This window comes from Chinchilla lanigera, unplaced genomic scaffold (assembly GCF_000276665.1).
Source record: "Chinchilla lanigera isolate Chin_1 unplaced genomic scaffold, ChiLan1.0 scaffold00028, whole genome shotgun sequence".
NCBI lineage: Eukaryota > Metazoa > Chordata > Mammalia > Rodentia > Chinchillidae > Chinchilla > Chinchilla lanigera.
The window spans coordinates 15925430-15950668 of NW_004955429.1; the positions used below are offsets into that span (position 1 = coordinate 15925430).

The window sequence follows — 25239 nt, forward strand, 5'->3', positions numbered from 1 at the left end:
TGGCTTCATCTTTACCCCATAATCAACCTTGAATTTGTCAAAATTCTTAATCATGCAATTCAGAATGGTCGGCGTGGTGCCTGTCAAGCCCATGATCTCTTGATGTGGGACAGAAGGTGAATACTTTACCTCTGCAAATCTTCCCTCCTCTGCTCATCCAGCAATACAAACAAGAGTACAGGGCTAACAGTTAGAGATGATGGCTGTGGACATGGTGATGCAAGTAGACAGGTCAGAGCCGGATCCTTCTGAGTCTCCAGATGTAGGACCTCTAGAGGCAGGAAGGGTAAAAGTAGGGCGGCCACCAGTCCTCTGAACCACATGATGGATTCAGATGCAATCTGAAAGCATTTAAACATACATAGAACAGACAAACAAAGCAGTCCCAGGAACTACTAACCACTCCCAACTATTAATTTGGAGTACTTTGAAAAACCAGAACTGACCAAATCTACACTGAATTCGGAGGTAAAATGCTGACCAAATTCAGAGGCGAAACTCTAACCAAATTCAGAGGCAGAACTCTGACCGAATTCTCGGCCACACCCAGACCAAATGGCTGCCACATATGGGAGCCTGGGCCCGTCAAATTGTCAGTCTGGAAAAAGAAACAAGTCCCTGGATGAGCCCAAAGATGGAACCAAATTCTCAGATTCTTACCTAGGTTGGGATGCAGGGTCCAATTGTTCCATCTCGTAACCACAGTGTCCTGTGTCACAGTTGTCCCAGGTGGCCAGCTGAAATCAGCAGAGGCACCCTGCCACCAGAAAACCGACCAATGAGGCTAGGAGGCACAGTGCCTCCTCAAGTGAGGGCCCATCTCATAAGGAATCTCGCTAGGGTCTCCAAAATGTTATGGCAGAGCAGCAGGAAACACAAGAAGCTGGGAATATCAGAACAAAAGAAATGTACTTAGCTGGCAGCCGACAGTCTGACATGGAGTCAGAAAATGTTGACCCCTGGGCCATTGTTCTCTGGAGTTTTTTTATCCTTTACAGGTTTCTATGATAACCACATTACCTCATTTTGGAAATTTACAGGGATTCACAAGGTTTAGGGCTTTCCAGTCACAAGATTTACATTTCCCAGATGTTAGTTAGATAGGGTGTTGTTCAGTTCTAGCTTGCCCCACAGTTTGTCTTATTTGTTTGTTCCTCCAGATAACATATTTTTCCTCTTTGTGTGGGTTTATGGCTAACTAAGAAGTGGGTGAGGAGTGAGTTTATCTAAGTTTAAGTGACTTGTAAAATGGAGTTCTAAGGAAACAAAATGGAGTCTCTTCTGCTATGCCAAGAGGTCCTCATCCAGGCTTTTCATTTCTCTGCCTGCAAGAATAAGTCACAAAAGAGTAGAAAAGGGAAAACTCACATTTATTGATTGGGACTGTGTGGCAGGCCCTCCTCACTGAGCCTTCCTACTATCTGCTGGGTAAAACAGTGACCCGGGCTATCAGTTTTCACTGGGGGAACCAGCAATCATAGTGGTCAAGTAATACGCCAGGGTCACGGGGCTCAAAAGCAACAGTTGAGATCTGACCTTATGAAGTCTGTGTTCTCTCTGATGTCCGCCAGCAGCCCTGCCAACCCACAGACTTTGGAGGGAGCTCAGCAGTCAGAACATGGTCTCTTAGTCAGGAGCACTGGTGCACGCTACAGGCCTAGCTGTACTCAGGAACCTGAGGCAGGAGGACCTTGAGTCTGAGCCTAGCTTAGGCATCTTAGTGAGACCTTGTCCCAAAATTCAAAAAAATCTGAAAGTACTGGTAGAGCACATCCTAGAATGAGTGAGACTCTTGGTTCAATTCCCAGGCTTAGGAAGAAAAATCTCTTTAATCTATTTATGGACACCAAGTCAATCTTAAGAACTAAGGGAAGTAATTTAAGATTAAATATTTCATAAAATCTGGGACATTTCAGAAGTTTGCCTGATTTGACCTATTGTTGCCTATCCCTTTGACGTAATCCCCTGTTTGGTTCTAAGTGTACATTTCCCTCCTTTCATCCCTTCCAGGTGTGTGGGAGGGTTTTTTCTTACATTGAATATTTTTTCTGAATTCTAAAAACCGTTGGGATTGCTGATTGTGGGGATTCAAGTGGTTTGCCTGAAGCGTCCTTTGAAATTTGCCGAGCATCATATTATGCTGTTAGGGACTTCACATTCCTAGAGCTGCCACATCCTGGAAGTTTCTGGTGGTGAGTGCCTCTCTCCATCCGACACCTGTTGAAGCCAGCACCCCTTGCAGAGATGACAGGAGGAGCAGCCGGCATGTCTAGAGGATTCTGGTCAGCCTGGTGCTGCCCAGCCTGCAGCATTTCACCAGAGAGAATCCCCAGGAGGAGGCACGGATATGACAGTGGGAACGTGACCGCTCATCCCAGACCCAGGCTCCCTCAAGCTCAGAAACCCAAATCGTCATCCCGCAGCACCGCACAAAAGGAAGATCATCGTGCCTGATGCCAAGAACCGCAGTTATGACACTTTTTGTCATGCTGTTTCCTCTTATTTATACAGTGGAGGGTACGATGTTTTCAAATAAACCCTCTAAATATGAAATCCTGAGGATGCTTTACTTCACAAACGCCGCACCGGAACAGCCTTTTCGTTGGTTACATTATAAAGCATGCTGTCACAGCTTAAAAAAAAAAGATCTGAGTCGGAATGTGTTTCCATAGCCCATATGCTGAATTCTGGCATCTTCGTACCTTTCTCAAGCTGCTGCCAATTAGTAAAGAAATTAATTTCTGCCTTTTTTCCTTTGTGAAATTGAGTGGAGCGCAGAGGCTGCGGAGGAGACATCTTCCTCCGGGCGTGGTGACTCGGGCCGCGGAGCCGGGAGACAGCAGCAGGCTATGCCAGGGGTCGAGAGGGAAGCCAGGGCGGCCGCGGACAGAGGAGGAGGAGATGGCGCTGTTGAGGGAAACAAACTGTTCTCCAGGCCAACAAGCTGTGATCTTGGACTTTTTGCCATATGCGTGTTTCTTAGGAAGAGGAAGAGAGGGAAACAGGCGAAGTTCCTCGCTGGGGGAGGAAGTGACTGCCTGTGGGGACAGGCGGTTTTTGTGTCACCTGTGTCACCCCACCTCTCTCATTCCTTTGACCTGTGACTTCGGGTCTCCCTGGGTTCCCACATGCTCTGCCTTTGGACCCTAGCAGGATGTTTGTATCTGGCATTCATGGAACATGCTGGTTGGTGCCAAACGTTTTTTTCTGGTGGCAGCAACATTTCCTAGGCTTGTCACTTTGAACGTGGCACTGGGCCTGTCTCCTCACACCTTGGTATGCAGTGCTAGTGGCCGTGCTAGTGGCCTAGGAGCACAGAAGATAAACCAAAGCCTTCCTAGACAGAGGCTGGGCTGGGTGTGGTGGTGCATACCTGTAATCCCAGCATTCAGGAGGCTGAGGCAGGAAGAGCACTGTGAGTTTGAGGACAGCTACACAGTGACACCCCATTGAAACACAGAAAGGAAGAAATGAAGGAAGGAAGGAAGAAAGAAAGCCAGAAGCTGTGCTGTCTCACTGTTTAAAAGCATTATCAAGCTGCTGAGTGAGCAAGGAAATAGACGTGGGGTGCTAGCACCTTGCTGCAGTAAGGCACTGAGCTCAAAGCCTGAGCTCAGAAGACATGAAACCATCATGGAGATGTCCACGAAGGTGGACGACTGCTCTGAGCTGTGTAGGCGGCTCCGGGTGGGTTTGGGTCACTTCATTTGACAGAACTCGGGGCAGCCACGAGGCTCAGCCTACAATTGGACTTGCAAAGCAGCTGGCTCGGAGCCCGCAGTATATTTGGACCCATTGTTTGGGTCGGATGGATTTGTTCATTGGCTCTCTCCTCATGAAAGGTAAAGAAATGGGTTGTCCGAGGGAAAGGGGCCTAGACCAGAGCGGTGGGCACTGGCCTACCAGGGGCAGGGCTGTGGGTTCCACCCCAGCACCACGGAGAGGAAAGAAAGGAGGCAAGCAAAGAAGGAGAAAGAAATGGCAGTTGAGTTGCATGTACTTCAGATCCGATAGATGGCTCATGGTGGGGTTTTTATCAGGAAACCAAGAATCATAGTGGAAGAAGGTGGCTTCTGCTGTCCACTGTATAACAACAAAGACATCGAATGGTCACTACCTGTGCTGGCAGGGATGTGCTGATGCCCAGATCTTCCCACAAACTCAAAGCACATTTTTGACTCTGCATACATATCTGTCTAGGGGGCCACGCCTGTGTTTCATGGGTCTCTACATGTGCTGCCCCCAACACTGGCCGGCACACAGCAGGCACCTAACAGAGGTGCAGGATGGGAGGAAGTACACCTGTTATCCCATCAGGCGGGAGGCTGAGGCAGAAGAATTGCCCCAAGTTGAAAGCCAGCCTTAACTACATAGTGAGGCCTTGTCTTAGACAATGAAAAAGAGAAAGTCCCCCAGGGCCTTGAAGACTTCAAGAACCACCATAACATCATTGTTCCACACCCCTACGTGGCTTCCCTTCGTGTTTGGGCCCCGGGGGAGGGAAGCAGCAGGTACCTGAACGTCATCAACTGTCCTCTCCAAATCCCCACTTAGGTCACCACCCTAGCCGTTTGAGCTTTGATACATGCTCCCCATGAGCCCACAGAAATAGCTGTATTGTTTGTAGGTTTGTAGGCACATAGTGCCCGGGGCTGATGGCATCATTCAGCGGCGTAAGGCTTGGGGTGTCTTCCTCCCCACAGCATGTCTTAAAAGGTCTTTCCAGGCTGGCAGCCAGGGAAAGGAGACCAGACCCATAGGACTCAGTACATCTGATCGGTGAGGGCTGGAGCAGTCTTCTTCAGCTTTTATTTCCATGGGTTCCCTGGGCCCACGGTTCTGCAGACATGGCGAGGATGATCTCAGCACCCACAGTCCTAGAGGAGGCGACTGCACTGTCCCCGACTCGCAGATGAGGAGGTAGGTCAGGCAGAACAAAAGCCCCGTGGGAGGCCTTCCCAGCACCGAACCAGCCTTGCCCAAGAGGTCTGATGACCCCAGAGCACCTGCTCCGATCCCACTCTGCACTTGCCCCTTGTGCTTTTCCGAGTTTTCCCCGGAAGCAAGCATGACTTTTGCAGTCAGACAAAAGATGTAGCACATATGCCTTTAAGCCCAGGCACAGGGTAGTGCTCTCTTCATCTCTGCGGCATCCTTACCTACAAAGCCCTTGCGGCACTGCCTTGAGGACGTTCCCGGGGCAACCTGTCACCTTGGGCTGCTGAGCACTCCAAGTTCGGCTGTGATGTGAGGACCCACCCTTCATGTTTTTCATCTTAATTAATTTAAAGTTAGGGCTGACTGACCCGTGCAGCTGGCAGCTACCCTGCAGACATGCAGGTCAGGGGAGCCATGGCACTGCATTCCAGAGGCGCACTGTCAGGGGCATCTAGGGACCCAGGGCCCACTTGGTGCCCTCGGAAGTGCTCAGCCCCGCAGGGCCAGCCAGGCAGCCACAGGACGTCAGCTCCCTGCAGGAAGCTGAGCGGCGGACCCGGTGGAGGGGCAGAGAGGCCAGTGGCCCAGCTATGACTTCTTCCTGGGCCGAGTGGGAGGGGCCGGGGGTCACGCTGCAGGGCGCTTCTGATCCGGGAGATGACCTCTACCAAGGGCCACCTTTGGCGTGTCCGTCACTCAGAGCTCCTGGAGGCTGAGTCCAGGCACCCGCCTCCATCCCTTGAATTTTGGTTAGGGACTTCGCCCACCCATTAAGAGGGAGAGACGTGACCCAGGAAACCAGCACCTGGCTTGCCCCTGCGTTTGCTTGAGGAATCAAGAAGAAAGGTCTAAAAGGTTATTTCCCACGACTAGCAATCCCAGCACCTCTGGGTCCCTCTGGCTCAGCAACATAGAGTCCCAGGGCCATAGGATGATGCACACTGAGATCTCTCTGCATCCTGGAGATCATCTGTAAGGTCCTGGAGTTGAAAATGACCCAAGCAGCCAGGTGTGGTGGTGCAGGCCTGCCATCCCAGCCCTCGGGAGGCTGAGGCAGGAGGGTCGCCTGGGCTATATAGTTCAAGGTCAGCCTGGACTACATAGCAAGACCCTATTTTAAAAGCCAAAAAATGAAAAAGAAAGAAAGAGTGCGAAATCCAAGCCAGTGCTCCAGTGTGGAGAAGATGGGGCTGCTATGCAGTCCCAGGCCTATCTCCACACCCTCCTGGCTGCAGTGAACACACACTGAGCACTTACTGTGTGCTCACACACTCCCTCTTCCCAGGACTGCTGGTGACCAGGTGGAGCCTTTAGGGAGCAAACTCGCCTGCCCGCGTCACACAGCAGTGACCTCTGCCCTGCACTTGCTGCCACCTGTTGGCTTTACTGTCCCAGTCGCTCAGCGCAGTGGAGGCTCTGCCTTTCCAGGCTGGGCTGTCGTCAGTCGGGCAGAATAGTGGGTCTGAGCATCTAACAGGCTGGGGGTACAACAGGGGCCTAACAGAGTGAGTCTGTCCTCTCTGCCTTCATAAACCCTGGCTGACCCTGCAGCAGTGTTTGCTGTCCGTCCCCTGAACGCGCGTGCCAGGGCCAGGCTGGGCACCGTGTACCAGGTTGGCCCCTGGTGGGAGGGAAGGTTGGCTTCGGCAGCAGCCACTTCCATGCTGTGTCCCCGGACGGCTGGGTCCTTTCCTTTCCAAGAGGAGAAAAGGTGGGCCCTGCCTTGGCTGCCAGTTCTGGGATCCGAAGGTCGGCCTGCATGATTAGCTGCTTGCATCTCCAAGGCCACCCTAAACCCCGCTGAAAAATGATAGGTGAGAGCGCGCATCCTGGGGAGTGGATGTGCGTTTCTTTTCAAAGGAATTTGGTTTGCTGTGTGCCATCTTCCTTGCTGGTGTTTGTTTGCTTTTATTATTTATTTTTTACAGTATTCAGTTACTATCTTTCTTTGGAACTAATTATTATTATTATTACTACTATCATCATCATCATCATACCATCATCACCGTTCTTTGCAGTACTAGGGATGAGCCTAGGGCCTCACTGACACACAGTGACTGTCCCTATGTGTGGGATATAGTGTGGAATCTCAGGGTATAGATACAGTGTGTGATGATCCCTTCAGGGTCCCTGGCATTTTTGTCACTTCAGCCATTGTTCCTGTGTGTTGGCAGCATTCACAATCACCTTGTTGCAAAATAACATTCATGGCCGGGGATATAGCTCAGTGGCACAAGCACCTGCCTGGAAACCGCAAGGTCCTGAGTTCAATTCCCGATACCAAAAAAAAAAAAAAAAAATAGCATCTATTGCTGGGCATGTGGTGTGTGCCTGTTATCCCAGCAGCTGGGAGGCTGAGGGAGGAGGGTCACCGTGAGTTTGAAGCCAGCCTGGGCTACAAAAGCGAGTTCAAGGCCAGCCTGAACTACATGTGAGACCTTGCCTCACAAAAAAAGAAAACAAAATAAAACATTCATTGTAGTTTCCACAGATGTGAAACTTGGGTCACCAGGCTTCTGTGTTCATACTATGTTTTACTGACCCTAACCTGGGAACTTGAGCAACATAATGAAAAAGAAAGAAAGAGAGAGAACACGTCCAACAGTTTTTTCTATGAAGGAAGGAAATAAACAAAAAAAATCTGTCCCATGGTAGATATGGGAATTTTTAGTTCATGATGGAAACTGAGTGGGAAGTTGATTCAGTTGCCCCTCTGTAAGAAGCTGTGATTATGAAGACACAGACCCACAGCCCTCCCTCTCTGTGGAGAGCTGAACAAGCAAGAATAAGTCCTTCTAGGTGAGGGCACCATAGGCTAAAAACAGCAGACTCTGGCGGGAGGTGCTGAACACCAGCATAACGTGAGCTGATGAGCTCCCTCCAATGACACCACAAAGTGGGGAAGGAATATACATTTTAGTATATGTAAAATGTACAAAAAAAAAAAAAAGTTAAAAAGTGGGAACATGGCTGGAAGGGGTCAGACACATGCTGGGAATGTGTTCCTTGATCTCCCCACAGCTTTAAGATAGGAATTACTATCTCCCCACTTAATAGACAGGAAAGAGACCAGAAAATATTACTATCGTGAAATTTGCATTTCATTCCCTTGCTTTTTTATTTCCCGCTTTATCACATAGGTATAGATCTCTAAAACAGAGTTTGCTTGTTTTTTTCCCCTTTAACATGGAAGCACCGTCCTTACATTCTTCCCTGTCTGGCTTGCTTTGCTTTACATTTCATTTGTAAGATTGGCCCACGGGGCTGTGTGCGGTTTTCCTTTATTCATTTTCACTGTTGACTGACGGTTTGTGCCGTGAGAGTGTCTCTACTGTCCGGTTCTCACAGCAGCTGCTAGGAATTATTCCTGTGTCCCAGCGAGCCATGTCCAGGAGTTGCTCTTGGACACACGTCTTGGGGTGCACTTGCTGGGTGGTAGAGTATGGAGACTCAACCTTGCAGGAGCCGAATTACCTTCCCAACGGCGGCACCAGTATCTCTGTCCCCCAGCAACTCATATGCTTCCCTTTCGTGTAGAAGTGAGCCGAGGTCTCCCTCCCTGCTCCACCAGCAATGGCTTCTTTCGTCTGGTGCTCATCAGCAAGGGACTTCATTATCCCTTTGGGCTTGAGGGAGCCACCACGCCCACATGTGGGTCCATCACGTGGTCCTCCATCGCGAGGCACCACAGTGACCGTCTGTCCCATCAGTCTGACTGCTCAAGTCCTCCCTTTCGGGCCTTGCTGGCGGCTGGGAATGCAAGGCCAGAACCCAGGCTTCGGGGGAGGCAAGTCTGGCCCCTCGACGGATGATCCCAGGGAAACTGGGGCCAGCTGTTCCGAGCCCCCGCTCAGTGGGAGCCTCCTTCCTGCCCAGAGGAAAGACCCCCTTGGGAATGCCTAAGGCGGGTGTGCCGGCTGAGAGCGGACACAAAGCCTGTCACAGTTCGCTGATCCCTGATCCCCTGAATCCCCCATCAGCCGCTGCCGGGTCTGGGGGCACCTGCGCAGGCACAGGAAATTGTGTGTGTGCGGAAGCCTGGTGGAGGACGTGAGGGCCCCCGAGGACCCCTTCCTGCGCAGCACAGGTGGTACCATCTCAGGGAGGGTGTGGAACCGGGAGCAAGGCGCCCTCACATCTGCAGACATCGCCCTTCAGGAGCCGGAGAGCCGGTGGGGGCCATGACAGTCTGATGTCAGCGCGCCGGGTCTGTTCTCTGCTGACAAAAGTAAGACACGGCCAAGGTCAGACTCGGGAAGGCGTAACAAGGCACCAGGGCTGTCCCCAGAGTGTCCTCAGGGTGGGCGGGACAACTGGGGTCCACCTCGGGGTGTCACACCCAGGGATGAACGTCCCTGAGCTACATGCCCAGCCCTCTCTATTTTTTTATTTTGAGACAGGGTCTTGCCAAAGTTGGACAAAACTTTTTGACAAGACTTCCTGTGATGCTCTTATGGTGAAAGTAAGAAAGAGAGGCCAGTTTTAAATACACAGATGCTCTTGTGTGTCAAATCCTCCGAGGCCTAATATCCCTCCAAGTAGAGGCCAGGCGGACCTCCTAGGGCAGTACCCCTTCTCCTACCCTGCAGCCTTGCCCAGCGGGGTGTGCAGAGGCTCCTGGATGGCTGCCTGGTGGCCTCCGTCTCAGCCCCTGGCCGCCGTGAGACCCTTGCTGCAAGATGCGGGGCTCAGCTTCATCCCAGGCCCAAGCCCTGCAGTCAGACACGTGGGAAGACGCAGCTGTGCGTGTCCACTGCAAGGTTTTACCCTGTCAGGAAGGGCTTTTCCCCGCGCCTTCAGCCTCCAGGTCTCCTGTTTGTGGCCTGTGCTCTGTCCCGAGCTGTGACAGTAAAGGCTCTGGACGGGGAACCGAAGACCGACTGCAAAGTTACTGGCTGGGGGCCGTTTTCTCAGCTCACAGAGAGGAGAGAGGGATCTGGAAGTCACACGCTTGTGAGGGTTCCATGAAGTAAAGTCTGGGAACTATGTGGAAATCCCGGCTTGATACAAATCAGAGCTGCCATTACTACTGCGTTCTTCCTGCGTAACTCTCCTGTGTGGAGGCTGTTATTTTACCGGATATTTTCTTTCAGTAAGAAAATGGACACTAACACAACACCCGCCTGGCAAGCACAAGGTCCTGAGTTCAATTCCCAGTACAAAAAAAAAGTGTGCAGAAGAAAATGAACACTAAGTAGAATTAGTTCTCTGACAGAAAGGAAATGGGATTTTTTTTGGCTCCTTCTTTGTGAGCTTTTCTGGCATGTGGTAGCAGGGCCAGGGCATCCTACAAGGGGCCATCGGCTCAGAGGCTGGGGACAGCGTGTGGGTGTGCGCGGGGCCTGGAATGTGCGTGGGCCAAGGGTGTCGGGCTGGAATCTGTGCACAGCGCCGGGAAACAATGGGGGACGTGTGGCCAGGGAAGAGGAGGTGGGGGGCGGCTTGCGGACCCACAGGCTGGGCAGCTGCAGGAACTGGCTAAGACGCTGGCACAAGTTAAATGGCATCCGGGGTCTCAACTCCTGCAAGTGACAGAGGAGTGCAAAGAAGGAAATGATTTGGGAGCCTAGGAAGGTTTGTGGTTGGGTGAGAGTCCTAGGACTTGGGAGGCTGAGACTAGAAGATCACCATGAGTTCAAGGCCAGGCTAGGCTACATAGTTCAAGGCCAGCCAGGACTGCACAGTGAGGCCTTTTCTCAAACAACACAACAACAACAAAAACCTCCACAACTTATTTTTAAATGATTCAGTCACCTTTAACTTTATAAATGTGTATACATACAGAAAATAAAGTCATGACTTGTGAGAAAAGATAGTAGGCGTGTGGGTGTTTACAGGAATATTGTTCCAGGGAATATTCTTTTGTGCATTTGAAATTTTTACAATAAAAATGTTGAAGAAAAAAGCTGGATAAGAGCTTAATTTCACATATTGCAAAATCTTCAGAACATAGGATCAGGTGAACGAAGCAACACACGGATCGGGATGTGTTTGAGGAGGGTGTTGAGTGAGCCGTGCCATTAACATAGATAGACATGTTTCTGTCTTTCTCCCATGTCAGAATTGTTGAATAACAGTAAACGCAGCCAGGCATGGTGGAGCACCCCTGTAATCCCAAGCACTCGGGAGGCTGAGGCAGGAGGATCTTTGCGAGTTCAAGACTAACCTTGGCTACAAAGTAGGCTCAAGACTGACCTGAACTGCATAGCGAGACCCTGCCTTGAAAAAAGACAAAAACCAACAAAAAACAGTAATTGTAGAAGCTCCGTCAGTTTCATCGGCTTTCATTCCCTGGGAACTTGGTTTCACTTGTTGATCGTGACCGTGGCGATCATGAGTCCTTTCACTCCGCCCCCATGTTGATTACTAATGTCTGTAACACATCACTCAGTGACGTGCAGATCACAGAAGGGCTAGGAAAGGACTCAAGGCCACCGTGGGATTTCCGGAGGCCGCAGCAGGCCAGAGGCAGGGCAGCAGTGCCGTGCCAAAGAGTTCTGTGGTGGCTGGACGAGGAGAGCAGCCCGGGCTCAGTGCTGCGCAGATCCAGAGCCAGGCAGCGTCCCAGAGGCCTGTGTCACCGGCAGGAAGAAGGCCATGACGAGCTGAAGCCAGGGACACAGAGCCAGAAGTCCATCATTCGCCAATTGCCTGGGCAAGGCTCGTGACGGGCGGCCCGGCAGAGGTTCCGAGTGCCGCCACCCACGGTCTGGGGAGCTCCTCCTTTAGAGGTCTAGGTATGGGGTGGGATAAGCTCTGGGCCGGGTTTCTCTGGTACGATTTGCTGTGCCTGTGTGTCCACGTGGTCCTCGTGCAACTTGATAAATTCCTAAATTCCTTTTTCTGTTTTTGTTTTTGGAGACAGGGTCTCACTATGTAGCCTAGGCTGGCCTCAAACTGGCAGCAGTTTCTCCTGCCTCAGCCTCCCCAGTGCCGAGATTACAGGTGCACACCACCACACCTGGCAATAAGCTTTTCATTGGCGTGAATAAGTTATGTATCAGTTCAAGCCTTGTGACTGTGCTGGGCCGATCCACTGGTTGTTATTTGTGCAGACAAGGTGTGGGGTCATTGTACCTTGGCACGTGTGCTCAAAATGGAGCCACTCTGGGCAAACTGGTACTTCAGAAAATAGAATAACGTAGGCACAGCCTGCCCCCTGCATTGGCAAAGACCTGTGTTGATGTCCAGGTTTGCTTGTCCAGAGGCAGAGGCACACCCAGAGGGTGAGAGGGAGAGGACAGAAGGAGACAGAGGTAGGAAGGAGCCCACTCCGTGTCTACACTTTGATCTTTGAATCACGTGAGTGAATTATCTCCTAAAATTCATTTTGAATAAAACATGGTTGAAGCGCAGAAGTCTTCCAAGGCAAGGAGACAGAGAAAAGCAGAGTCAGAGAGTCAGGAGGTGTGTTAGTCAGGTTCTCCTTGCTGGAACTGCACACCCTGCTGTGACTTCCAGGAGGACGGGTGTGGCTTGGCTCACAGTTCCAGGGGTTTCAGTCCGTGGTTGCTGGCCCCGCTGCTCCCAGGCCAGTGTGAGGCAGAAGCATCATAGGGCTGTGAAGGAAGCTGCTCATCTCACGGTGACTGGGAAGCAGAGAGAGGGGGAAAGACAGATGGTTTCAGGCCCAAGACTCCCTCACCCGTTCCACTGTCAGAGAAGCACCTCTGTCACTCCAGGACCCCTGGCAAAAGGGACAGGAGGCCCCCACAGGACAGGCGTGGCCCTGCCTCCCACCCAGCCCCCTGGAAGCTCTTCCTGCTTCTGCAACCTTCACACCATCACCTCAGCCACACAGTGGTTTCCATAGCAGCGATGTCCTTCCCAAAGGGAAAACGTGGAGGGACCCTGCAAGAGAAATGAAGGGGAAGTGAACGACACAGAAATGTGACGAATAAACAAAAAAATCCAGAGGGCCAGCGTGTGGCCTAGGATTGCCACTCTGTTGAGAAGACCCTGGCAGGCACACTTGGCTGTCGCGTTTCACTGTGGGTTTGTCACATGATCTTCCCCTGAAGCCACACAAGGAGGTGACAGAATCAGCTTTACCTGGTGAAGGATGATAGCGGCCCAGCTGTGTGGGGCAAGGGCCAGGGAAGCCCAGGAAGGTGCTGAGCCCCAGATAGGCGTCCTCAGCCACCGCAGAAGCTGAGTCCCTGGGCTGCCTGTGTGCCTTTCTTTCTTCCTTGGACGGCGTGCCCAGAGTACTGTGGCTGAGAGCACAGGCTTTGTGACATTTGCACCTGGTATGCTTCCCTGCTGTGTGATCTGGAGCAAGTTCCTCAACCACTCTGTGCCTCGATTTCCTAGTCTGTAAAAGGGGCAGGCAAGAATTGCCACATTCGTGGTAGTGGGCAAGGGTTCAATGAGATGACACGCTCAGAAGGTCGATTGATGACTCGGCTCCTTCCCCGTTTCTTTCCAGTTGGCCATGGCCGGAGCGACGGGGAGCGGCTGGTGGTGTATGACTTCCAGGTCTACGTCAGGGACGTGCTGCATCACGTGGACACCGTGCAGAAGGACTACCCCGGCCTGCCTGTCTTCCTGCTGGGCCACTCCATGGTAAGCAGACAGCTGGAGACCCGAGTCAGACGACTCCTGGGGCCCAGCCTCCTGGGGTCGCGGGGTGCGGTGTGGCCTGGCTTTCTCCCCCCTTGCAGTCTGTACCCCCTGCACTTGCAGTTCTGGGGACCTTAGAGCTCAGGATGCAGGCCCGTTCCTGGAGGGGAGCCCGGGCACTGCCCCTCTGTATCTGTCCCCTTGTGCCCGCGGTGCCATTTCACAGGGTCCCTGGGGAAGCCATTCCTACAAGCCACTCAAAAACCACTTCACTGCACAAATCTGCAGAATCTCCCCGGAATCGGCCAGGTTTAATCATGAAATCAGGGGTCCTCACACTGGACCAGATCAGCCCTCAGAAAGGCTGACTGGTTGGCGGAGGGCTGGGGACTTCTTGAAGCTGAATGCCTGGGTTCACTCACCAGGGGAGGCCTCCTGCCCGCTCTTCACGTCCGACCTCTGTGCCTCCATCCGCCTTCCCTGCCTAGCCCGCTGAGCGTCTGAAGCAGCACCCTTGGCTTTGATCACCTTTGAGCTCCCAGCAGCCAGGCCCACCCTCCCCTCACCCTCCACAGTTGCTGAGTATTTTTCTTAGAAACTAAATTTCTGGAGCCTTTATGAAACCAGGGGAAGAAAAGTACAGCAATCTATTATTATGATTGGATTTTACCACCCCACCCCCACCCGCTCCTCCCCCCCGCATCTTATGTGAGACTCAGAATGGATGTGTTGCCAGTCTGCCAGCTTTTGGCTTGAAATGAAACGAGGCTGTGTTATTGTTCAAGTCGGGCCCCACGGGCAGGATCCTTATTTATAAGGTTCTGCAATGTTTGCTCTTGGAAAACCCAGAGAGGGAAAAGGAGGCATGATCAAATGTCGGCTCTAGTTTGTCCAACATTTGATGGTGTCCATTCCAAGGTGGCCATCCCCGGGCTCTTGCCCGGGAGAGGCACAAGGTTTTGTGGCTGTGCTGCTGAGAAACGTGTGCCCGGCTTGCCTTGCAGGGCGGAGCCATCAGCATCCTTGCGGCTGCAGAGAGACCCAACCACTTCGCCGGCATGGCCCTCATTTCGCCTCTCGTCCTCCCCAGTCCGGAATCTGCAACCACTTTCAAGGTAAAGGGCTTCTCAGTCTCACCTCCCTGGAGGGCCCCTGGGACACAGCTTCCATTTATAGCTGGTGTGGAGGCCAGAGGGCCAGAGCCCCAGCCCGGATGTCACGGCTATTGTTTGAAGGTTTGGACAGGTATCGGGCATTGTTGCTGCCGGGCTCCTTCATTCCAAAAGTCAGACTCATTTCCCCGCAAAGCAAGAAAAAGGCCTTCCTGTTTGTGCATGTTTTGTTGGTGAGTTTAAGAGGGGAAAGGTTACGCGCACTCTGTCCAGAGAAGTTGCGCCAGCTGAAGGTCACCCAACCGGTGGAGCCACGTGCACTTTGAGGACTGGGTACTGCACCCTGGGAGGCTTTGGGCCCTGCTGCTTGGTTTATCTGAGGATAACATGTTGCACATGTTATCTGAGAACAACTCTCCTCGTCACGGCTCTGAGCCAGCGGAGAATCCCCAGAGCAACCTATGTGCCACCTCCCCAAGAAAGGCGATGGAGTCAGAGGCCTGCAGGCTCTTCCTGTTGATGTGGCGGCGGTGTAGACCTGTCCTTGCGGGCACAAAGCTTAACAGTAGATGCCACATAGCTCTAGTGAGGGTGACAGTCCTAGCCCATGTCCCCAAGGAACGTGCACCTCCTGCAGACCCGGGCAGAGGTCTCAGGACTCTCGAAGGGGCAGGAGGTGGTGCCCACAGGCTTACCCTATGGCCTACTACCAAGTGACAGTGACAGTGACAGTGGCGGCCCTGGGGAGCAGCACAGGCGGGGTGATGAGAGGAGTGGCTTCCCCTGCACCCCTCGGCTGGGTGGTTGAGAACCATGGAACGTTCACAGCACGCAGAGTCAACACCACTGTGTGACAGATGTCACTGCTGCCGGGGCTGTGCTGTCACTTGGTAACCACTTAACCCCATGATATGTTAAATAATGGCATTAAGCACAGGAGCACATGCCTGTAATCCCAGATCACAGCAGGGTGAGGCAGGAGAATTACCTCAAATTCGAGGCCAGCCTAGGGTACCTAGTAAGTTCAAGGCCAGCCTGAATTACATAATGAGACCCTGTCTCAGAAAAAAAAAAAAAAAGAAAGAAAGAGGCATTAGCTCTTATCCTCTCCCTGGGAACTAAACTAAGAACGTGTTCAGTGTCCTCCAGCCCGGGCCACTGATGCTGACCCCAGCACCAGCTTCCTGTGTGTCACAGGAATGGCAGCAAGCTGAGAGGGGGCGGGCTGGGCAAAAAGACCCCTGGGACGGTCTGATAGTCAAACCAGAGGACAGCGATGCACTTCACTCTGCAGAGAGGAGAGAGTCCTCAGCTCCACAGACTGCGCTCCCTGTGAAGGGCTTCCTGCTGGCGTGGGGTCCTTGCGTCAGTCAGCTGTAAATCTCGGTGCTGTGTGGACAGTTGTAGAGGTCCTCGTTGGATGATTGAGGTCCCTCAGCTTCACATGCCACATGCGCCCACCACTTCATCATTAAATGTGTGAATGAGGCCGGACCCCTCATGTGATTAGGGAGGGTGGAAGACCAGCCCACACCGCTCAGGCTCTGCCCTCAGGAGCCGCACAGGCAGGACCGCGGAGAAGAGGAGTGGCTTCCCCTGCACCCCTTGGCTGGATGTTTGAGGGCCGCAAAACGCTCCTGGCACACGGGGTCAACACCACTGTGTGACAGATGTCACTGCTGCCAGGACTGCCCGCTGCATGTGGAGGATACACCCACGGGGAAGCAAAGGACGTTACGTTGTCCGTTAGAGAAAAGCTAGGATCGGAGGGCTTTTCAGATAAAGTGCGAGGGGAGCACAGCAGCTGTGCCCATAGGTGGGGCTGATAGGGTTTCCCAGAATCCCCCAGGGCCTTGCACTAACTGGCGAAGGTGACGCTTCTGGATGCTCTGACCTTTTGGAGCCCGTGCTAATAGATCACCTTGTCAAATCAGAAGCCAGGGTCCCTGGGGAAACATGGGTCTCCTCTTATTAACCAAGACAAATTAGATTTCCCTTTTCCCTGGAGCTGAGGGCTACCTCCCACCCTAGAATCTGTTGCTGCTCCTGGCCACTGCAATTTTGAATGACATGGGCTGTGATCCTGGGCCCTGCCTGCCCTGGGGTCGCAATGACCATCCCTACTTCTCTGGTCTTCTCTAAGAACCTCCATGAAAGGGTGTCACAGAATCTTCTACTAAAAAGTTTCTGATTTAAAAAGTTTAAGAATAATCTGTGAGTATGGTTCAAGAGTCTTTGAACTATGGGGTCATTCTTCCCCGGTTCTTTGGGTGGGCCTGTTTGTTTTCTGGTTTTATTTTGTCATCTTACTTAGCCACACCTCCTGACACTCCTCCAACCAGACGTGCAAAGGGTCTCCCTGCAGGGACAGGACCTGCTGCAGGGAAGGTCTCTGATGGTGAACTTCTGGTCATCCCAGCAGTCGCTCCTGTTACCCTCAGAGATGCAGGGCTCCCCAGCACATGCCCTTGTCCAGCAGACCACCAGGGCGACTCCGGTGGGCAGTGTGAGACCCGAGTCTTTGGGTGCAGAGAAGCGCACAGGAGCTGAGCAGCTCCTCACCCCCGGCACAGGAGCACGCCAGCTCGCCCCCACCCCCAAATCTGCCACCATCTGCTTCTTAGCTGAGGCTGGTTTTCAACAAGCTGAGATATATTTAGCCCGGAGAAGGACACAATAAGGACAGAGCTTGGTCCCCTAGACACTGTGACGCTGGGGAAGTGGTTTCACAGAGAAAGCGGCAGCAACAGAGATTTAGGAACAGAAATCCCACGGGCCCCACCTCCGCTGTTGGCAAGGTGGATTCATGTCCCCTGACCCGTGCGTGTCAGGAACACTTGGGACTGCACAGCAGCTGGTCGCACCCTTCTTTCTCTGGGAGCCCCGGGGGAGACAAAAGTGTCCCGGGCAGAGCTGGGGGCTGGCCCCACTGCCAGGACGACAGTATTGGATGTGGCCTTTTCTGCTGTCCCCTGGGGTCCTGGGCAGGGACATAGGAGCCACTCAGTGCTTTGCCAAGGTGGTGAGAGGGACATGGGGAGCCCAGCCCGCGGCCGGGGCACACCCTGCAGACAGGAGCCGTTTCCACGCCCAGCTGAGGACACGAGGCCTCTTGGCTTGCTTGGGGGAAGGGAGCACTGGGGCACCTCCTCCCTCTGAAACACGCCTGAGGTCAGCTTCCCCTGACCCGGGCACTTCCCGTGCGAAAGTCACACGTCCCTGTGAGTACAGACTCCAGAGGGCGTTTGGGGTCGGTGGGAGAGCGGGCTGGGCACTGGCTGTCACCACCCTTCAAACTGAAGCTGCCCTTTGCCCCTGGAGCCCAGAACTCAGCTGTGACCAGGAGGTGGCACCAGTGGCCACAGCAGGGAGCTGCAGCGGAGAACTCACCCGCTCACTCAGAGCTGGGGTTCACGTTTCCAGACACATGACTCGAGGGACAAGCCGTCCATCCAGCAAGTCCCTGCAGACCGCTTAGGGGGCTGCTCTGTGAGGTGTGCTGGGAAAAGAGGAGGCATGTCTACTGCACCCTGTGCCGAGGGTATCCGTCCTTCCGAGGAACCCTGCTGTGTCACCAAGTGGCTGTCCCTGTCCTCGTCTCTGGCCACAGAGCTGCCCCCAAAGAAGGCTCCGCACGGCAGCCAGGCAGCACACAGATCAGCTTGCTGGAAGCGCGGTCTGACACGGCTTTGCTGAAGGGCCTCAAAATCTCCCGCACCCGTCAGGAGCCCCAGACAGGCGCCGTCTCTGTCCCAGTGCCCCGACAGCCCAAGTCAAGTTAGTGCCGCTGCAGAGCTGCAGAGCTTCCAGCTCCTCCGGCCCTAGCCCTCGGTGTGCTCACTCAAGGGAGTCGTGGGGGCCAGAGCCCTATGACGAAGGCCACATGGTAACCAGACCCCAGAAGGGGCAGTGGTGTAATGGTCTTGACCCCACCTCCAGTCTTGGTGAGCACTTGGGGTTGGGACCTCTTTGTCTCCTGGGAAGCAGATAGCTGGAGCCCAGTTACTGGTGGAAGCTGGGGGAGATATGACTGGCCTGGCTGGAGCAGCCATCTGGTCAACCTCAACAGCCTTGCCCTGGTGGAGGCTTGGCTGTGGTTTCTGTCTTCCCCTCTGCTTCCTGCCCCCATCCTCAACTCTGCTTCCATCTTCCTCCCCCATCTTGCGCTTTCCTCAATCATGAAATCAACCAACCTGAGAACAGTGGAGGTCAGACAAGGTGGCCTGTGCTTTTGATTCCAGCTACTTGGGAGGCTGGGGTAGGATTGAAAATTCAGGGCCAGTCTGGAGGCCCAGAACAGAAGGTGGGGAAGAGAATCCTTTTGCAGCTGCTCAGAGCATCCCAACCCTGTTTATAGTTCACCCCTCTTTCTTGGTGTTTTGGAGGGGAAGAGGTTAAGCATCTGTGTTGCTTTCTTTTCTTTTCTTTTTGAGCCTCTGCCTAGTGGAGTCTTGTTAGAAATGAAATTGGAACTGACCTGTTTAGAGAAAGAGCTAATGGTCAGAGCTGTCTGAACTTTGCATAGGGTGGCTCCTTCCAAAGGGCAGCTTGCTGCTGGCCCAAGGGCTGTGCTTGGAGCTGGGAGACCATGGGACATCAGCATCTGTGCATCTGTGTGCCGAGACCTCACTCTTCTCCACACGGATCCCGAGCTTAGGACCAGGACGTGCGCATGCGCACAGACACGACAAGGCATAGTCACCCTTCAAGAGTTGAGGGCTGTGGCTGGACAGCCAGGCCTGTTGCTAGGATGCTTGAACCCTCCTCTACCTGGGGCTGAGCTGAGCCTTTCAGATACATTCACCTGTCCTAAATCCACTACTCCCAGGCCTCTCAGGGCAGCAGGCACGGCTGCCTCCATACAGGAATCTTTGTGGCCGCAGGTCAGCTGGCCCCTTTCCCGTTAGCAGCTTCTCCCGGCCCCTTGGGTGGAAATAGGGCATAGGTTTGGGGACACAGGGAGTGTGTCTCCCCTGTGCCTAGATCTTGGTGATGTACCTGCAGAACGTACCAGGTAGGCAAAGGGAGAGATCTGGTGGCAAGCTCGGATGGAGGGGCTGGACTCCGTGTGATCTTGTCATGTGCCCCCTTGACTAGGGATGGGGAGACGCTGGCTTGCAGGCACGCACTGTGTCCTGGGTGGGGCAAGCAGATGGGCCAAGGAGAGGGTGACTGGCGTTTGTATGCAGGACTTCCTAGCATGTGTGGCCTTGGGGTGGCTCTTGAGCCTATAAGGGATAAACCCAGTCACCCCGAGGCAGGTGTGTCAGTGCAGGGCAGCAAGAGCAACACCATACCCAGAAGTTAGTCCTGCGTAACCTCAGAATTATGATTTTGTCCTTGTGGTGATGCCCTGAGGCTACCATCTCTTGGGAGGAGTCCCTGGGCTGGTGTCCCTCGTGCACACAGTCTAGTGACAACTTTTTTCACGTTTACATTTTTCAACTTTTGAACACACGGATCCCAAATACAGGACTTAGGGTTCCTGGAGGAGCATCAGTTCTTGGAGTTCACAGACGTCTGATCCAGCTTGCGAAATTCCCCTTTGTGTCCTGTCCCAAGTGATGACCCTCCTTTCCAGGTCTGGGCATGGAGCTGGCCCTGGCGTCGTGACTCTGGGTATACTTGTGTCCATGCCCCCCAGGAGGCTCCTCAGGGGGCTGCCGCAGGCCCTGGCAGGAGGGGGTTTGTGTGGCTGGACACCAAGGTCAGGGTGCAACAACCTCAGCCTTGTCCCTGGGGACACGGGTGCCTGTTCCAGAGGGGAATTGCTGGTGTGTAGCACCTGTGGAAGGCAGAGCTGGCCACATGGTGTGGGTGAGGAGCATGCATGTGGGGTCCCTCAGTACCCACGCCCAATGGACTCTGCCTGGTCCCCAGTGACCCGAGAAGCCCCTGGGGATCCAAAGGGAGGTCAGAGGACCAGGGATATAGCTCAGCGGCACAAGCACCTGCCTGGCAGGTGCAAGGTCCTGAGTTTGATTCCTGGTACCAAAAAAAAAAAAAAAAGCAAAGGGAGGTCGGGGGAGTCCAGACCTAGTCAGCCCCCCTCGACAACCCTGAGGACAAACCGGAGTTCTCGAGGATGCTCACAGAGAAAGGGAGAGACCAAGAGACAGTGGGACACAGTGACACACCGGGAGGGAGAGAGAAGCCCGGCCGTGTGCCATCCAGGGAAGGGGTGGGCTCAGCCAGCCCGCGGCTCCCTTCTGAGCACACAAGTGGCCGGGCCTCCAGTTCCTTGTCGTTACATGAGGACAAAGCTGAGCTTCACAGGATTTTTGTAAAGATCAGAAGCCCAGGCACCTAACAGAGAAGACTCCCGGTGAATGGGTGCCTGCCCCTCCCCTGAGGTCCTCGATGTGCCGTGAGCCTTCGCTGGGAGCCTGCCGTACAGTGCTAATTCCGGCATCTCACAGCTCACTTCGGAAATAGCATCTTCCGTCTCCCAGTCTGCGCATGCAGAAGGGCAGGCAGCCCCTCTCTGAGGCAGACGTGTGACATCCGGATCTGTTTTCCTGGGATCACATGGGGGGCTGAATGAGGCTCAAGGCCAGTTAGTAGTACGTATGGTGCTGGGGACAGAAGCCAGGGCCCAACCTGACCCTCAGCCCAGTCAGCATGCATGAGCACCCACTGTGTGCAGACTTCCGCGTTTAGGTGTTGTCTGGGTCCCATGTGACGAGGGGCCACTGAAAGCTGAGGAAACAGGCAGCGAGGCTGAGGGCTGCTCCCTTCACAACCCGCCTGGGCCGCAAATCCAGTCGGTTTGCCTCCCTCTGCCCCTCTGGCTCCTAAATAGGATTCTTTCTCATCTGAGCTTCCTGATCACTCGCCACCTATGACCCAGATGATTCCGCCCTGCTGTTTGTTGCTAGGACCTTACACATACAGACTATTCTGACTCACACAACCGAGGAGGGGTTGCAGGGAGAATGGCCACACAGAATCCATAGCAGGCCAAAAAGAGACATGACACAGCCGGGTATGGTGGCGCACGCCTGTGATCCCAGCACTGGGGAGGCTGAGGCAGGGGGATTGCTGTGAGTTCAAGGCCAGCCTGGGCTACATAGCAAGACCCTGTCTCAGAAAAAGAAACAAAACATAGAAAAGACATTCCTGCCTCACTGTGGAGGCCGCCTCGTCCACCCGCCACAAGGAGAACCCAGAGAGTGGGGCTGAGGTTGGCTGAGTCACGATTGTTCACGGGGGAAAGCGCCCAGCTGCAGGGCAGCTAGGAGTCCACCCGTCGCTCCCTGCAGACTGTCACTCGGGGGGAGCCCACATGGGTCCCAGCTCACCCGTCTCTTCTGCTTTCTCCCTAGATCTTTGCCGCAAAAGTGCTCAACCTGATCATGCCCAACCTGTCCCTGGGAGCCATTGACCCCAGCCTCCTCTCTCGGAACAAGGAGGAGGTGAGTGTCCCGCTAGAGCCAGGCGGCCCCTGACAGTGGGCACGGAGAAGCAGGAGGCTGTGTCTTGGCTTTGGGGCCGGGTGAAAATGGGGTGGCAGTGAGAGCTGCGACCTAAGCACCCAGAGAACCAGAAGAAGCCGTGTGCCGTGGCCAGGCCTCTTCGGGGCACAAGGGATGACAACCCAAGTCAAAGCCATTTAAGCACGAGCGGGTGGCACCTGGGTCTTGGCTGCATGTGCCGGGGGTTGTGGTGGTGCACACCTGTGGTCCCAGCACTGTGGAGGCTGAGGTGGGAGGGCCACGAGTTCCAGCCCAGCGCGGGCAGCTTAGCACCTTAGCAAGACGCTGTCTCAAAATTTGAAAATGGCAAAAGGGCTGGGGATGCAGCTCGGTGCAAAGGCCCTGGAGTTCATCCCCAGTAGTGGAAAAAATAAAGTCCACTCCCAGGCTTCCGCCAGGCGGGAACAAAGGGGCCGCCAGTAGCTTTGCCCGCACGGCCGGGGGCAGTGAGTGTCTGGGGCTGATCCTGCCAGGCTGGCTCCAGGCCCGGCGGCGTCCGGGAGGGCGTGGCACAGCCTCGCACCCTCAGGCCGAAGGAGCTCGGGCAGGCGGCGGGAACAGAGAGCAGACCGGAGCGTGCGGGAGGCCCCAGGATGAGCCCAGCGTGCAGTACGTCGTTGGCCGCTCTTCTCCCTCAGTTTCCCCTTTGGCCTCCTGATGGTGAAATCGCCACGTTGCTGGCTCTCTCGGGTCCTGGCCATCCTGGGGCTGCCTCGGTTTCTCCAGGCAGGCGGGCTCCAGCGTCAGGCCTCCGGCCCATGGCCGCCCTGGGGCTCACTGAAAATGTCGACACACCTTTGTCGGAAGAGCCCACCAGGCCCCCAGACCCACGTCCTGGAGCAAATCTGACTCAGCTGTGGCCCTTTGAGAGGTGCCTGCTCTTTCCAGATGAGTGCTGGGTAAGGAAGGAGCAATTCCGAAAATCCGGTCTTTGGAGTGGAACCCTAGAACCTCAGGGGCCAGAAAGACCAAAGCCCACGCTGATGTCACAGCCTTCAGGGACCCATTTCCCGGACAAGAAAGCTGGGCTCAGAGACTTTCAGCAACCTGTCCATGTTGCACAGCAGTCAGGGGCCCCAGGTTGCCACACAAGCCCGGGGGTAATCGAGTGCTGGTTCCCTCCTGAGCTCCTCTCTCCGGGTGAGGCCCCAGTCCCTGCAGCCAGCGCTGCAGGCCCCTGTGCTGCACAAGATCCGCAGTGGGGACCTCGGTGGGAGGCAGCGGCTCCTTCCCCTGCCATGTCCCCAACCCTGGCTCAGGGAGCCTCGCTGCAGCCGTCTCAGGGCAACCGTGGGTTTAAAGACAGGCAGAGAGTGAGAGGGCCTGGGCCCCGAGCAACCCGAGCACAGCGTCCGGGGGACCGAGCTGTTGATCTTCCCACCCAGAACCCGGCCAGGGAGGATGGGATGGGACAAGGAGCAATTCCAGACCCTCATGTGGAAAACAGCCCATGCCTGGCTCTGTGCGCCATCTTTGGAATAATGGGCAATGCCCTGAAGGGCTTGTGCCCCTCGGAGGGACAGTGCCCCAGGATGGCCATGCCCCTTCCTCCTCCCACTGGCCACCTGCTGTCCTGCACCCATGACCACCTGGTTATGGTGACAAACCCTAAGGTCTGGCCCTCTGGGGAGGATTCAGGAGGGGGTCCAGGATGGGAGGCCTGAAGGCTGCACTCCAGTTGGGAAAATAAGGAGCGAGGTGTAGTGGCGGACACCTGTGATTCCAACACTTGGGAGGCTGAGGCAGGAGGGTCCACCTCAAGTTCCAGGTCAGCCTGGCTACATAGTGAGTTCAGGGCCCGCTTGGGCTACAAAAGAATAAGCATTCACATTCCTCCACCACCTCCAGGGAATTAGCCCCTTGCCTGGGGCCTGTCACCTGAGTGTCCTTTGAGCTTTGTGCTGGACTTTAAAAATAGCAACACCAAGGGGAAAATGTGTTCACCACAGGCTCCTCCTGCCATGACATGGGGTGTCCTGAGGCCCAGCTTTAGCTGATATTTCCCAGGGATCCCTACAGCTCTGAACACTTGAGCTAAGCACGGTGCTTGAAGAACTGGCCAGAGCGGTGAGCAGGACCGTGGATCAGGGAGTCTGTCTGGGGCCAGCGGCTCTGGGCCCAGGTGTCCGCAGCGGTGTTCGTTGGGGTTTGCTGTGGCAAGCCTTCTCGCAGCCGCCCCGGACTGTCAGCATCACCTCGCAGCTGCCGCCCCGTCGGCACGGGCCAAGCCTCCTCGGGGGACGGCAGCAGGAAGCCTTGCTCGCGCCCCACACCACCCTGAACCTGCCATCACACCTCGTTCTGGAGAGACCCGTCACCCTCGTCTGACTGTAACCCGGGAAGTCGGGCTTACCACCGGCACCTGCAGTCGTGGAAGCTTGGGCCCAGAGAGGGCAAGTTGCTGACTGCAGAACACACAGCTCCCCTGGGCAGATCTGAGCCCAGGCTCTTTGTGTTCCCGGCCAAATGCTCTTGGCAGTGGCAGCCCGGGAACAAAGTTGCTGTCCCTCTGACATTTATTGGGCTTGGCCACCATCTAGGGTCCCTGCTCAGAATGCCATGTGACTGGCACTTTCACCCTCCACCCCAGCAGTGGCTTTGTGGACTGCAGTGACCCCCTCCCCTGCCAGAAAGCCTTGAGTGCCATTTGAGTTATTTCCCAGGCCACGGATGCTGGGGAAGAGCAGCGGGGAGGGGCATCAGCATCTCCTGGAGCCCTTGCACCACTGGCAGCAGAAGCACGGCTTTCTTCCCGAGCCTGGGGCAGAAGGTGGAGGAAGAAGGCTGTGATGCTTTTCTCCCTTTTTTAAGAATGGGTCTCACTATGTAGCCCAGGCTGGCCTTGAACTCACAGCAATTCTCCTGCCTCAGCCTCCTGTGTGCTGGGATTACAGGTGTGTGCCACCACACCCGGCTGATTTTTTGCACTGCACGGATGGAAGCTGCAGCCTCCTTGTGCCTTCTTCTGGGTGAGCACTCGCTCCCCCTGAGCCACGGGCACAGTGAGACTCCGGGCTCCGAGTGCGCCTATGCGGAGCACTGCTGTTTCCAGATGACACTGTTTTCAGTGAGCACTGGGTGACCGGTTTGAATGCCAGGGCGAGGCCCAGATGGAGCAGCAGCTCAGCTTCCTTTACTCTCTTCGGCGTGGC

The 25239-nt window shown here is 54.6% G+C and overlaps 1 protein-coding gene across 3 annotated transcripts in view; it reads left to right on the top strand.

The window, feature by feature from the left end:
• Positions 1-25239, top strand: part of Mgll (monoglyceride lipase) — a 200616-nt gene that overhangs the window by 165271 nt on the left and 10106 nt on the right. For all 3 annotated transcript variants that reach the window (XM_005387048.1, XM_005387050.1, XM_005387049.2), the window contains 3 exons: positions 13367-13503; positions 14505-14615; positions 21938-22027. In XM_005387048.1, coding sequence (XP_005387105.1) covers positions 13367-13503; positions 14505-14615; positions 21938-22027 — 338 coding nt within the window. The remainder of the gene's footprint in view (positions 1-13366; positions 13504-14504; positions 14616-21937; positions 22028-25239) is intronic.